Source organism: Mercenaria mercenaria, unplaced genomic scaffold, assembly GCF_021730395.1.
Source record: "Mercenaria mercenaria strain notata unplaced genomic scaffold, MADL_Memer_1 contig_4620, whole genome shotgun sequence".
Taxonomy (NCBI): domain Eukaryota; kingdom Metazoa; phylum Mollusca; class Bivalvia; order Venerida; family Veneridae; genus Mercenaria; species Mercenaria mercenaria.
This window is the reverse complement of record NW_026462865.1, coordinates 39,057-52,136: the sequence shown is the minus strand read 5'-3', so window position 1 is coordinate 52,136 and position 13,080 is coordinate 39,057. Positions and strand designations below refer to the sequence as shown.

The following is a 13,080-nucleotide window of genomic DNA, read 5'->3' as shown; positions in this document are numbered from 1 at the left end:
TTGCAAAAACTCTGTCTACATCAACTTTTTACTTTAAACTCATGTCTGTCTCAACTCTTTGCGGAAACCCTCTGTGCCTCAGCTCTTTGCTAAAACTCCTGTCTGTCTCAACTTTTTGCTATTTTCAGATTTTCCCAAATGCTGTGAACTTGTTTTGTCTTCTCATTGACATTGTTGTTTATGTCACACCTTTCTAGACACTTCTTGTGCTTTACAACTATTTCTCCATAACATGTGATATCTGAGGCAAATTATAACTGCTATATCTGTTGTCTCAGTCCAATAGATGTTTTCTGAGCATAACTTGACTGAACTCCCAGTGCTGTATAATTGTCAAATGCCACACACATTTGTTTTTACCTGAAAATAAATATTTGTAAAATTGTAAAAAAGCATTTAATTACAGTCTAAGTTGTTTTTATCTTATTTGTGTGTGTGTGTGTTCGAGTTTAACGTCTTTTTCAACAATTTTTCAGTCATATAAACGATGGTGTCTACTTGTAGCAGTGAGCACAATGCCCAACTTCATAGTGCTGCCTCACTGGAATATCACGCCATAGACACGTGGCATGATACCACACCAAGTCACATTATACTGACACCAGGCTGACCAATCCTAGCACTATCCTCTTAATGCTGAGCGCCAAGCGAGGAAGCTACTAGTACCATTTTTAACGTCTTTGGTATGACGCGGCTGGGGATCGAACCCACGACCTCCCGCACTCGAAGCGGACGCTCTACCACTAGGCTACTGAGGCAGTATATTTATATTATTTGTAACTTGTTAAAACAAGACTATAACAAAGTAAGAGCTGTCGGAGGACAGCAAATTTTGACTATTCAACAGCCTCCGATGCCGCTAAAGAAAGTTAACTCAGAGTGGATACTAAAGTTGAAAAAGGGGCATGATTTGGTAAACATTCATAACAAATTTCTGAATCGTATGCAATGAATGTTATATCATCACAAGTGTGTGAAGATTTAATCTATTCCCATCAGTGGGTACTTGACATACCAGATTACCAAACAAATAACCAAGAATTGCATAGTTAAACAAGATGGCATGGCCCTAAGTCGCTCACCTGAGTAACATACAATAACAGTGTAAACATGTTTTACCTAGTGATTTCATGGAGACAAATATTCTGAAACATTTCCATTAAGATTGGACCAAAAACATGGCCTAGTTTTTGACCCTAAATGACCCAGATAAAAATTAATCCGATATTTCATGCGCACAAACATTCTGACCAAGTTTCATGCACATCAAATGAATAATGGTGTAAACAAGTTTTTCCTTTAATTTGACTGGGTTGACCTAGTTTTTGACCCCATATTACCCAGTTTCAAACTTAACCTAGGAATATCAAGATAAACATCCTGAGCAAATTTCATGAAGATGGGGTCATAAGTGTGGCCTCAAGAGAGTTAACAAGCTTTTCCTTTGATTTGACCGGGTGACCTAGTTTTTGACCCCATATTATCCAGTTTCAAATATGGCCTAGAAATCATCAAGACAAACATTCTGACCAACTTTTATGAAGATAGGTTCATAAATGTGGCCTCTAGGTTGTTAACAAGCGTTTCCTTTGATTTGACCTGATGACCTAGTTTTTGACCCAACATGACCCAATTTCGATCCAGGCCTAGAAATCATTAAGATAATCATTCTATGCAAGTTTGTATCAAATCGAAGCATAAATGAAACCTCTATATGGCTGAATGTGGTGTAACAGGGTCTAAAGTTCACTATTCTAACTACAACAACAACAACTCTGTTCTCTATAATAACTACTGTTTAATATAGTACTATGTTCTGAGTTAATATATACAACAATGTCTTTCTTCACAATTCCCTAACATAATCTCTATTATTTCATTAATGTCTAAACTCTAACAATAATAATTCATTGTTAATTGCCCCGGCTCTAAACTATCTTAAATCGTATGGAGTATCGGCATACGTTACTAACATTAGCACGGGCAGATTGATACTGAAGTTCCATCTAGAATTTAGTGGTATTTAAGGAAAACTTCGTAGGGATGACTAAATTGTTTTTCTCCAAAAGGGCACGCATTTTGACCATAATAATAAAAACATGTCATTATTTCATTTAGTCATCTGTCATTACAATTAGTTAGAAACAAAACAACAATCATGACGCAGCGAATAACGTGGCCAGAGGGTAATTAACCTGGACGAGATATCTTAACCTGTCATTTTCCAGATGTAAACAAACGCTGAAGTTATTTAAAGTAGCATTCCGAAATTCTTTGTGTATGACTTTTTACTGACCGATGACATATTGCTAACCGAAAAACAAGATGATAAAATGTGCTTATCTAAATAAGTATAATGAATTCATAAAGTCATTATACGACACTCGTCTCTTACTCGTGAGTTTTTTTTTTTTTGTTTTTTTAATTATCTATAAGAAAAAATAAAAAAATAAGCAAAACTAAAATTCAAGCGAGGCAATTAACAATTTAACACAAGGCAATGCATAAAACCGGCTGATTTTTATAAGTAATACGTAGAATTTATTTTAAATGTTTTTAGCCGTACTTCTGAAGATTAATGATTTGAGAAGGATAGAATACAACAGAATACAAAATCAAGAATATATAGTTTCAACACATGATATAATATACATAATCAATGAATAGGAAATCACATGGAATACGTAGATTTAATTTTCACAATTTCCACGATTTGATTTAGTCCTAGAATATTCAATTCGTTTTCGTTTTTGTTTCAGTCCTAGATCGTTTTTTCTTGCGTTTTGAAGTCAAAACCCCATTTAATTACTCTAAATCTTAATAAAACACTAAATTACTAGCGGAACACGATTTCACAATAAATTCCGTAATTAAAAGTCCATTTTTTCCTCCCTTGCCCAGAGGGGTTTTGCCTTCAAGAGTGTGACTGAAATAGAAAGAATAAGAAAAATGCTTTAATCATCATGACAAGTAATGGTTTTAAGTACGGTAATTAATATATAATTTACTGGAATTTCCGCAATCTGAAAGGATAAACTGACAATTAGTAGGAAATGACATAAGAAAAAATATGAATTTTACTCTCTGAATATGTTAATTAAGAGTGAAAATTTCCGCTAAAAGTTACAATAAATAAACATCGATTTTAAATTTATCATCATAACAGGAATTATGGAAGAAGAACAACAAGTAAGGTTAATGTATTCACATTCTTAGTGTAAAATCGTTAAGAACTGGTTGGATAAAAAAAATTACTAGAAAAATTGTTGTTGATCTTGGCTGCAACAGTATTTCTGTGAGGGAAAAAATAATTGTAAAACATAAAATTGGTATACATAGTGATAAGTGTTTAATGACCTACTTTTCTTAAGGATAGATATAGTACAATAACTAAAAAAAATCATTACTTATTTAAATAAAATCATTACTTAATATGTATATATATTTTTTTTTTTGAAGGATATTATAGATATAACAAAAACACAATTAAAATGCGAGTATATGCGATTATATAAATTCCGTAATTTTTTTTTTCTAAAGGTTTTTTTTTTTTGTAATTGAATAATATAATGAAAATATAAATATAAAATACTAATGAACGACACAATCAGTCGACGTCATTAAGGTCGGCTGCAGACGTCTCTCCGCACGGTAGCTGGTACGGCCAGATTGGCAAAAGATGTGACGTTGCCGACTTCGGAACCTTTTGAAGTACCGCCCGGAACACCGCCTCGTAGTTTGCACAGTCCTCCATTGTTGACTGAAGCGCTGAGTCATTCAATTCAGTACGTATGCAATGTTGGCAGACGTACTGGTGTCTGGTTCTGGAAAGGTCCAGTACTCGTCGCTCCGCCTTTCGAATGAAGATGTGCCTGGCTAACTGGTCGTCGGCCAGTGTTTTTACCACGGCCGTATACACCTTGTCAAAACGTTGGATGACGTCGGTGGCTCTGAAGTTGTGGGAACAGTCGTCATCTGTCCCCCAGCATTCATCACAGTTTGCTTTCGCCTGGTCTTGGATCAGGTGCCAAATCTTACAGACTAAGTACTCCAAAGTGAAGGATATAAAAATCCTGGCAATAGTGAATTTTCTGATACATTCCATAGTTATACTTAGGTTTTACGTATTAAACACAAGTGAAATTTGTAAGTAAACAGATCTCAATTCTCTGTGAACGAGTGGACCGCTCAATCCATTTTAAGTTGCTTATATAGTAGATGTATCCGTCACCCAAATTACGAACAGTCAAAAAAAATATATACAGTCATTACTCAGAACAATAGACATTTTCGACATTGATGTGCACTTCTAGACTTAAAGTTTCGGATACAAAGCAGATAGTATACTGCCTTCGGCAACGCTGTTATCTTCCTTGATCGGTGCAGTAGCTTGAAATGGTCCGGATTTGACAGCAGGAGTAATTATTTCGTCGTTTCCAGAGACAAATTTGTAGCGAATAACTTCTGAACCCGTATTTCGTGACTTTATGGCAGATCGGTGCTTAGAATTTCGTAATTTACATTTACAATAAATAAAAAATCCCAATTCCTAGAGTAATTGAGCAACCAGCAGCTATAAGTACTATAATCCAGGTGGGGAAAATCGAATCATCAATTAGTTTAGAGTGTCTTAGATTCTCTAATTTGTTAATGAGAATGTCAAGCGGAATTTGCTTAATAGTTTTTAATTCGTGGGGCAGCTTGACATTTGTAAAATTCTCAAGTTTGTAGTGAAATTGTTTCCATAGGTGATTTGTAGAAATATTAGGAGGAAGTAGAGGGTTATAATCAAGGTGATGTGTTTTCTTAGAAATTTGAGAGTACCATGGACTTAAGTTCAAATGTTCATTAAAGGCCTGACAGTTCATCTCAAGTTGAACTAAACTGAGAGGGGCTTTAACAACTAATTCATGGTTAGATTTAGTGTCAGATTGGCACACGATGACGAATCTTAAATCAATTAAAGTGGTGACTGCCCATAGACCATTATCTATATTTTCGGCGTAAGGTAACTTGGTGTTAGGTTTAATAATAATGTTACAGTTTTGCGTAACTTTAGCTGGGTTTCGTAGAAATAAAGCCGTAACACATAATTCAGACATGCTTGCTTGATAAAATGGGGATCTGACTTGACAAAATTGCGTAAAGCTACTTTTGCAAGATTCTAATTCACTGGGCAGAATGACAGCGAATTTTGTGCGTTCTCGATTAAAAAGAAGAGCTGAAAATTCTAAATCGTACTTAGCGACAAGATGTACTTTAGATGACTGTGGTATCGATGATCGATTAATGTTACTGTAGGGAAGTTCGAAATTATGAATACGATATACATCAAAACGACTATTGAAATCGATTAAGGGAACATGAATATTAATGATAATCTTGTCCTCAGCAATCATAGTCGAGCTGCGTAAGAATTGATAATATTTCCACAGATCCGTGCTAGGATCCGCCGGCAGGGCGTAAGTTTTAGGCGCCTGGTTCTGTATTTCTACTAATAATGCCCTCAGATGAAAGGGAGATAATAGCCCAGGGAATACCCTGCCAGCACTTAATATGTCGAGCTGGGATTTAAATTCTGAGAGATGAGCCTTAGCATAAAAAACAGTCTGTTTGATTTCATCAATGATAAGCTGGAGGTTGTTATAATTAATAGTATAACCTTGAATTTGTTCAATCTGTTTTTCCATGCGACCTTGCCATTTTTTCATTTTCTCATCGACCTGTTGTAAAGCTTGTATTAATTCGTTAATAGACTGCCTATTCTCTGATATGTGAGAACGTGAAATGTTTAAAATTGACAAATTGTTTTCTAGTATGTGTATGATGGATTTTTGTGTATTAGCTAATCTAACTACGTTATGTTTAATTACTTGAACTTCATCATTATCAGCAGTGCCAAAAAGAAATTTGAAGACAGACCCTAATCCCAGAATGCTTCTTTTGTTTCTAACGTGTAACGATAGGTAGTCAGAGTAACTATTAAGTATTTTCGCATACGTGCTTCGGACGTATTGTAATTCCAGCTTCACATTTGATATAGATAGAAGATAGGGTAATAAGTCTAAGTTCTTAGGGTTGTTTTTTAAGGTGGTTGCTCACATTCTCTGTGGTGGAATTAACAGTTTCTATTTCTTTGTCAATTTGATCCAAAAAGGAACTAAAAATCGAAGTGTCTAAAACTAGAGCCACGCTCCAATGCGAACGTGTGGTAGAGACTTCATTTATCTTTTGAAAAATAACATTATCATAAGTTTCTGTAGCACCGACCAATGTAAAAGAGCACAGGAATAGCAGGTAATGCATCCTTACTGAAACAAGAATAACAAAAAATACAATTAGTAAAAAGGGTTCATAAGTCACTGAGGGTCAAGCTGTCAAGAGCAGATGACTATCATTCTTTATGTTTGTTTTACAATACAGTAGCAAGACACTTTAAGAGCATGTGATTGATAGTTTTATGTTTTTCCCCCGACTTAGCAGTAGGAGAATCTGTATGTTTAACCGTATGTTTACGATTAGTTCGCCGACGTTTAGTCGGGTTGACAGTAATGGCATTGAGCTGCATTTTATCACTGTCGGACAAGCTAAGGGCGATGTCCGAGTCTGAATCATAATTTGCGAATACGTTTCCGTCTGTTTCCGTGACGGGCGATGACAGTTCGGAAGGTAATTGACTGCCCGAAGGGAGAGAAACATCTGATTTATTGTCAATAGACATCTCGTCATCTGAGGACTTAATATTTTCACCTGAAATATGGTTTTTATTGCGTAATTGTTTTTGTAATTCTGCTAAGGGAATATCGTCTGTTTCATCAGAATCTAAGCGCTCCTGGCGTATTCTATTAGTTATGGGGGGTAACGGGTCGTTTAAAGTAGTCTCAGAGTCGGAATCACTGCTGCTTAAATTCGCAGGGGGAACCGCATAATTAACCTTTCTTAGCGGCCTTCCAGATGGAGGCGCGGGAATCGGCCATTCATTTATTTTAGCCAGACGAATTTGGTTAGCATGAACATTGTGCGTTGAATTGTCAAGTTGGTTTTTAATAATAAAATTTAAGGGAGTTTTCTGTTCAATTATTCTGAAATAGGGCTTCCACTTTCCGTCTAACTTACTTTTTCTGTTGAAATTTTTATAATATACAGGATCATTAACTTGGAAGGTTGTCTCTTTAATATTCTCATTAGCTTTTAAAACACGCTTGCGTTTTATCTTTTTCAGTGTACGATGCACATTTAAAAAGGCTCTATGTTGTTCCTCTAATATAATTTTGTGATACTCTTCACCATGGTATTTCCGTCGAGGTTTAAGTAAATTATCAATTGGTAGAATAGGATCACGGTTAAAAAGCAAGAAAAATGGAGAATGTTTAGAATTGGTAGAAACGGTGAATCGCATGGCGGCGAGAGTCATATTTAAGTGGAGATCCCATTGACGTGTATCATCTTGTACCTTTTTCGAGAGAATATCATTCATAGTGCTATGAGATCTTTCATTTATTCCGTTAGAAGATGGAAGGTAGGGTGTAGTTTTTATGTGCTCTATGTTTAATTCCTGAAGCACGTCACGCATTGCGCCGCTAGTGAACTCCGAACCATTGTCAGTTACAATTCTTAAACAAGTGCTGTATCTGCTGTATATCTCCTCTAAAAACAGATGTATGATGGTATTACTACTTTTATCAGGAGCAGGAAATGCCTCCGGGTAACCTGAGTAATTATCTACAAAGCAAATGATGTACCTATTTCCCGATAAAGTTTGAGGATATGGCCCACAAACGTCAATTGAAACAATAGAAAATGGAAACGGGGGTATACCAGTTTCCTTACTAGGGGTTTTAATGGTAGTAAGATTTCTTGTCTGACAAACAACACATTGAGAAACATAATCATACAATTCCTTAAACATTCTGGGCCAGAAATAGTGTTGTTTAATTGTTGCAAATAACCTTTGACATCCCTGATGACCGTTATCATCATGGTATTGTTTAATAACCAAATGTTTAAGGTGACTGGGTACGAATAATCGAAAATTCGGCTCTTCATCGACATTGGAGACGTAATATCAATTAAATTTGACGTTCTTTCTTGTTAGATCGATAAGTGGCTCGACAATTTCCGTGTATGATTGTTTACCATTATGTATCATGTGACGAAAAAAATTTACCATTCCTAATAAGCTTCGTACGTCGCGCACACATTGTGGGCGTGGCAATTTTCGGATTGCTTCTACTTTTTTCGGATCCGGACGGATACCATTTTTATCAATTGTAAATCCGAGATAGGTTGTTTCTTGTTGTAGGAATTGACATTTTTTTAACTTAAGTTTAAGCTTATGTTGTCTTAACCTTTGGAAAACAGTCTTAATATGATCAATATGTTCCTGAAAAGATTTACTGAATAGAATGAGGTCATCAAGGTATGCGATAGCAAAAGATTCACAGCCTTTTAAGACTTCTCTCATTAATGATTGGAAATAACCTGGTGCGTTGGAAAGCCCGAATGCCATGGAATTAAATTCCATGAGCCCATGAAATGGCGTGGCAAAGGCGGTCTTTTCTTTGTCTTGTTCCTGAATAGGTATTTGGTGGAATGCGCTAGCTAAATCCAGACTGGAAAACCAGCAACTTTTCCTAATAATGGTAAGATATCATCTATACGAGGCAGCGGATAAGACGTTTGACGGCATATAGAATTCAATGCACGAAAATCCAGACAAAGCCTTTTGCTGCTGTCCTTCTTGGAAACAATAACAACAGGAAACCGCCATGGACTATGGGATGGACGTATAATATTTGCATCTAACATTTTTTTGATTGCGTCATCCGCTGCTTGGCGGTGATTTATAGGAATGCGATAAGGTCTGAGCCTAATGGGTGGGTGTGACCCGTATCAATTTTCATTGTAACGGTATCAGTCAATGTTAGTTCTGAGTCATCTTTCGCGAAAACATCTCTATTGTTTTTAAGCAGATTATGTATTAAGTCGTAATGTTCCTCGGCCACATTAATTTCTGAAAAGATGTCCTCTTCACTGGATGAATTGCTAGTATCTAATTTTACGGACGAGATGTCCCTTAGGCTTAAATCACCTAACCTAGCAATCGGAAAACCTTCTCTTAACTTTATAGTTTTATGTGTTTTATTGATAACCATGACTGGTAATTGCCTGTGGCCATGTAATCTAATTACAGAATCAACGATTTGCAAGCCTGGCTCGTTATTCAAAAAGGAGTTGTTCATCCCCATCAGGTCATAAACTCTGTTATGTTTCAGTCCATTAGTATATCTGACTTTTCCCTTTATAATATTTACAGTATTAGGTCTCAGGACCGTAGTTTGGCGAAGTCTAACCACGGAAGCTACGTGTATGTCCTCCTCTAAAGCAATATATTCATCATCTATTTTTAAACAATTTAAATCAAAATATAATCTAACACCATTTTGTGATAAGAAATCTCGGCCCAAGATACCGTTTCTGTTTATGTTGCTTACCACATAAAATAAATGGGACTTTTTAACTGATCCTATTTTAAATGTTAAATTTACACTACCCTTAACGACCAAAGATTGTCCATTTACAGACTGAAGATTAGCCTTATTATTTAAAAGTTTTGGTTTATGTCGCAGGGACGCATAGGTTCTATATGATATAAGCGAAACCTCAGCTCCGGTATCTACAAGGCATCTTAAACGTTTTTCTCTAATTTTTATTATACAAGAGTTTGGGTTGCCACAAATTGCTATATTAAAAGTAGACATACGATTTCTCCTATCACCGACTTCGTTGTGATAGGAGGTTGTTAGTTTCCCTGATTGCTATATGTACGTTGATAATTTGGATTTTGATGATTAGCGTAACGGTTAGGATTAGTTCTACATTCTCTGGCAAGGTGCCCTAACTTACCACAGTTCCAGCAAGTAATCTTAGATTTCCAGTCAGAGTTAGATGAGTTTTGATATCTATGAGAATTATAATCTTGTTCGATTTTATTTTGACCTTGATCTTTAAATCTAGGTGGAATGCGAGGATCAACGTTTGAAGGTCCATACTCAACAGAGTGAATAGATTGAAGCCTGTGTCGGCACTGTTTTATGTGGTGACCTGGTTTCTTACAGTAAGCGCAAGGTCTGCGTGGCCTTAAATGATCTACTTCCATAGGTTCATTTTCTTGAGCGGAATTATGTGAGGACGAATCCACACTCCGTCCTATCCGTAGATTAAATCTAGTTCTCAAATTTTGTTCGTTCATGGCAGACCGTACGGCGGCCTGAAGAGTTTGTGGATTATCTCTCATAACTTTCATTTTTAAAAAATCGTGTGCCAACCCATCCACAAAAAATCCAATCATTTGTCTTTCAATTAAATTTAAATCACCATTGTGACCTACGAAAGCTTCTTCTGCCAAAGTAAGAAGTCTTTCGGCATAAATTTGAACATTTTCACCTGGAGCCTGTTTGATGGTTCTTAGTAAACAAAATGCATGCTGAGGATCTTGTATTTCAGCGAACCTTGAAGACAATTCTGTTTTTAAATGATTCCAGTCCCTATCAACATTTTCCGTTAAATATCTTTGTATAAAATCACTTACCGCCGCTCTGCTTGACTGATAAGCGACAAGTTTTAATTTATCCCCAGGTAAACCCGTAAGAACACCGTATTTTCAAATATTTTCAGCCAAAATTTAAATTGTTTCGGATCCCCATCAAATTGTGGAATAACCTGAGATATACTTTGAGTACCTACGACAGCCGAAACATTAGACAATTCACGCCCCAGATTTTCGAAAATTGCTGCGATATCTTGATCTGCCATAATTAAGCCAACAAAAACAAGCAAAGAAATTTTCACTCACCCGTGCAGAGGATATGATCGTCACAGTTTCCCCCGGGTAACCGAACCGTAGTTGGTAGTACTTCTTTTGTGTTGTGGCCGCGACGTTCCGAAGGTTCGTTCGAATCCTGGTCCTTTTAAGGCACCAAATAAGCCCGTGTGGTGTAACAGGGTCTAAAGTTCACTATTCTAACTACAACAACAACAACTCTGTTCTCTATAATAACTACTGTTTAATATAGTACTATGTTCTGAGTTAATATATACAACAATGTCTTTCTTCACAATTCCCTAACATAATCTCTATTATTTCATTAATGTCTAAACTCTAACAATAATAATTCATTGTTAATTGCCCCGGCTCTAAACTATCTTAAATCGTATGGAGTATCGGCATACGTTACTAACATTAGCACGGGCAGATTGATACTGAAGTTCTATCTAGAATTTAGTGGTATTTAAGGAAAACTTCGTAGGGATGACTAAATTGTTTTTCTCCAAAAGGGCACGCATTTTGACCATAATAATAAAAACATGTCATTATTTCATTTAGTCATCTGTCATTACAATTAGTTAGAAACAAAACAACAATCATGACGCAGCGAATAACGTGGCCAGAGGGTAATTAACCTGGACGAGATATCTTAACCTGTCATTTTCCAGATGTAAACAAACGCTGAAGTTATTTAAAGTAGCATTCCGAAATTCTTTGTGTATGACTTTTTACTGACCGATGACATATTGCTAACCGAAAAACAAGATGATAAAATGTGCTTATCTAAATAAGTATAATGAATTCATAAAGTCATTATACGACATGAAAGGGCCAAACTAGAAAATGTTGCCCTTTTCAGGGGCAATAACTCCAGGACCCATGATGGAATCTAGCCGGTTTTCGAAAGAAACTGAGATCTTATTGTGACTTAAGTTCAATCTGACTTAAGTACTTGATCTTCTAAATGAAGATCTGAGAATGACCCATTCACATACATCTTCTGTATATTTTGGATTTCCAGTATTGCAATTTTAATTTCACAAATGTATTTTTATTTGAACCAATCAGACAACTTGTTCGAATGTCAAAGAATAAGAAAAATTTGCAGTCAATCCAGGGCTCGAACCCGGAACCTCTCGCTTACAAAGCAAGTGCCCTACCGACTGAGCTAACAGGCTATCTGACATCTTTAGACACAAAAATTGTAGATATCAAAATCCAAGGCTTTTTAAAGCTTGCAGAATGTTGTACGTTAGCTCTTGATTGGCTAGCGTAAGGGTCGTCAGAACAAGGCTATCAATAGCTCGTTGTCAGATCCTATGCGTAGCATAATAGGATATGTACTTTAGTCAGATTGACTAAAGTTGTGTGTAAGTGCGGCTAAAATCAAATATAAAATGTCACTTCTATCGTGTGTGTGTGTGTCTGTGTGTGTGTGTGTGTGTGTGTATATGTGTGTGTTCGGGTTTAACGTCTATCAACAATTTTTCAGTCATATAAACGACGGTCTCTACTTGTAGAGGTAAGCACAATGCCCAACTTTATAGTGCTGAGTCACTGGAATATCACGCCGTAGACACGTGACATGATACCCCACCCAGTCACATTATACTGACACCGGGCTGACCAGTCCTAGCACTACCCTCTTAATGCTGAGCGCCAAGCGAGGAAGCTGCTATTACCATTTTTTAGGTCTTTGGTATGACACGGCAGGGGATCAAACTACGACCTCCCGCACTCCAAGCGGACACTCTACCACTAGGCTACCAAGGTGGTCACATCTATCGTGTTCACAAGGTAAAAATTAACAAATTTTGGCTCTTTCAGGGGTCAATCAGGGGCCATAACTCCTGAACCTGTGATTGGATCTGACAGAACTGATTCATCATGGAATCCAAGATTTATTGTTGTTGAAGATATTTTGCAAGTTTGTATCAAATCAAACCATAAATGAAGTCTTTATATCATCAGGCTACAATTTTAGTACAAAAGCCAAAATAGCAAATTTTGGCCCTTTAAGGGGCCGTAACTCTGGAACCCATGATGGGATCTGGCCAGTTTTCAATAGGAACTGAGATATTATGCCAATACAAGTTGTGTGCAAGTTTGATTAAAGTTGATTGAAAAATGTGGTCTCTATCATGTTCACAAGCCAAAAATAGCAAATGCTGGCCCTTTAAGGGACCATAACTTTGGAACCCATCATGGGATATGGCCAGTTTTCGAAAGGAACTGAGATATTATGCCAATAC

General features: G+C 36.5%; 1 protein-coding gene across 1 annotated transcript; it reads right to left on the bottom strand.

The window, feature by feature from the left end:
- Window positions 1-4,523: 4,523 nt before the first annotated feature.
- Window positions 4,524-11,575, bottom strand: LOC123528937 (uncharacterized). Its single transcript, XM_053535204.1, has 2 exons — window positions 10,856-11,575; window positions 4,524-6,311 (listed from the first exon to the last, which is right to left on the bottom strand). Exon 2 carries the CDS (start codon window positions 5,709-5,711, stop codon window positions 4,524-4,526), a length of 1,188 nt encoding a protein of 395 aa, XP_053391179.1. The 5' UTR covers window positions 5,712-6,311; window positions 10,856-11,575.
- Window positions 11,576-13,080: the final 1,505 nt, after the last annotated feature.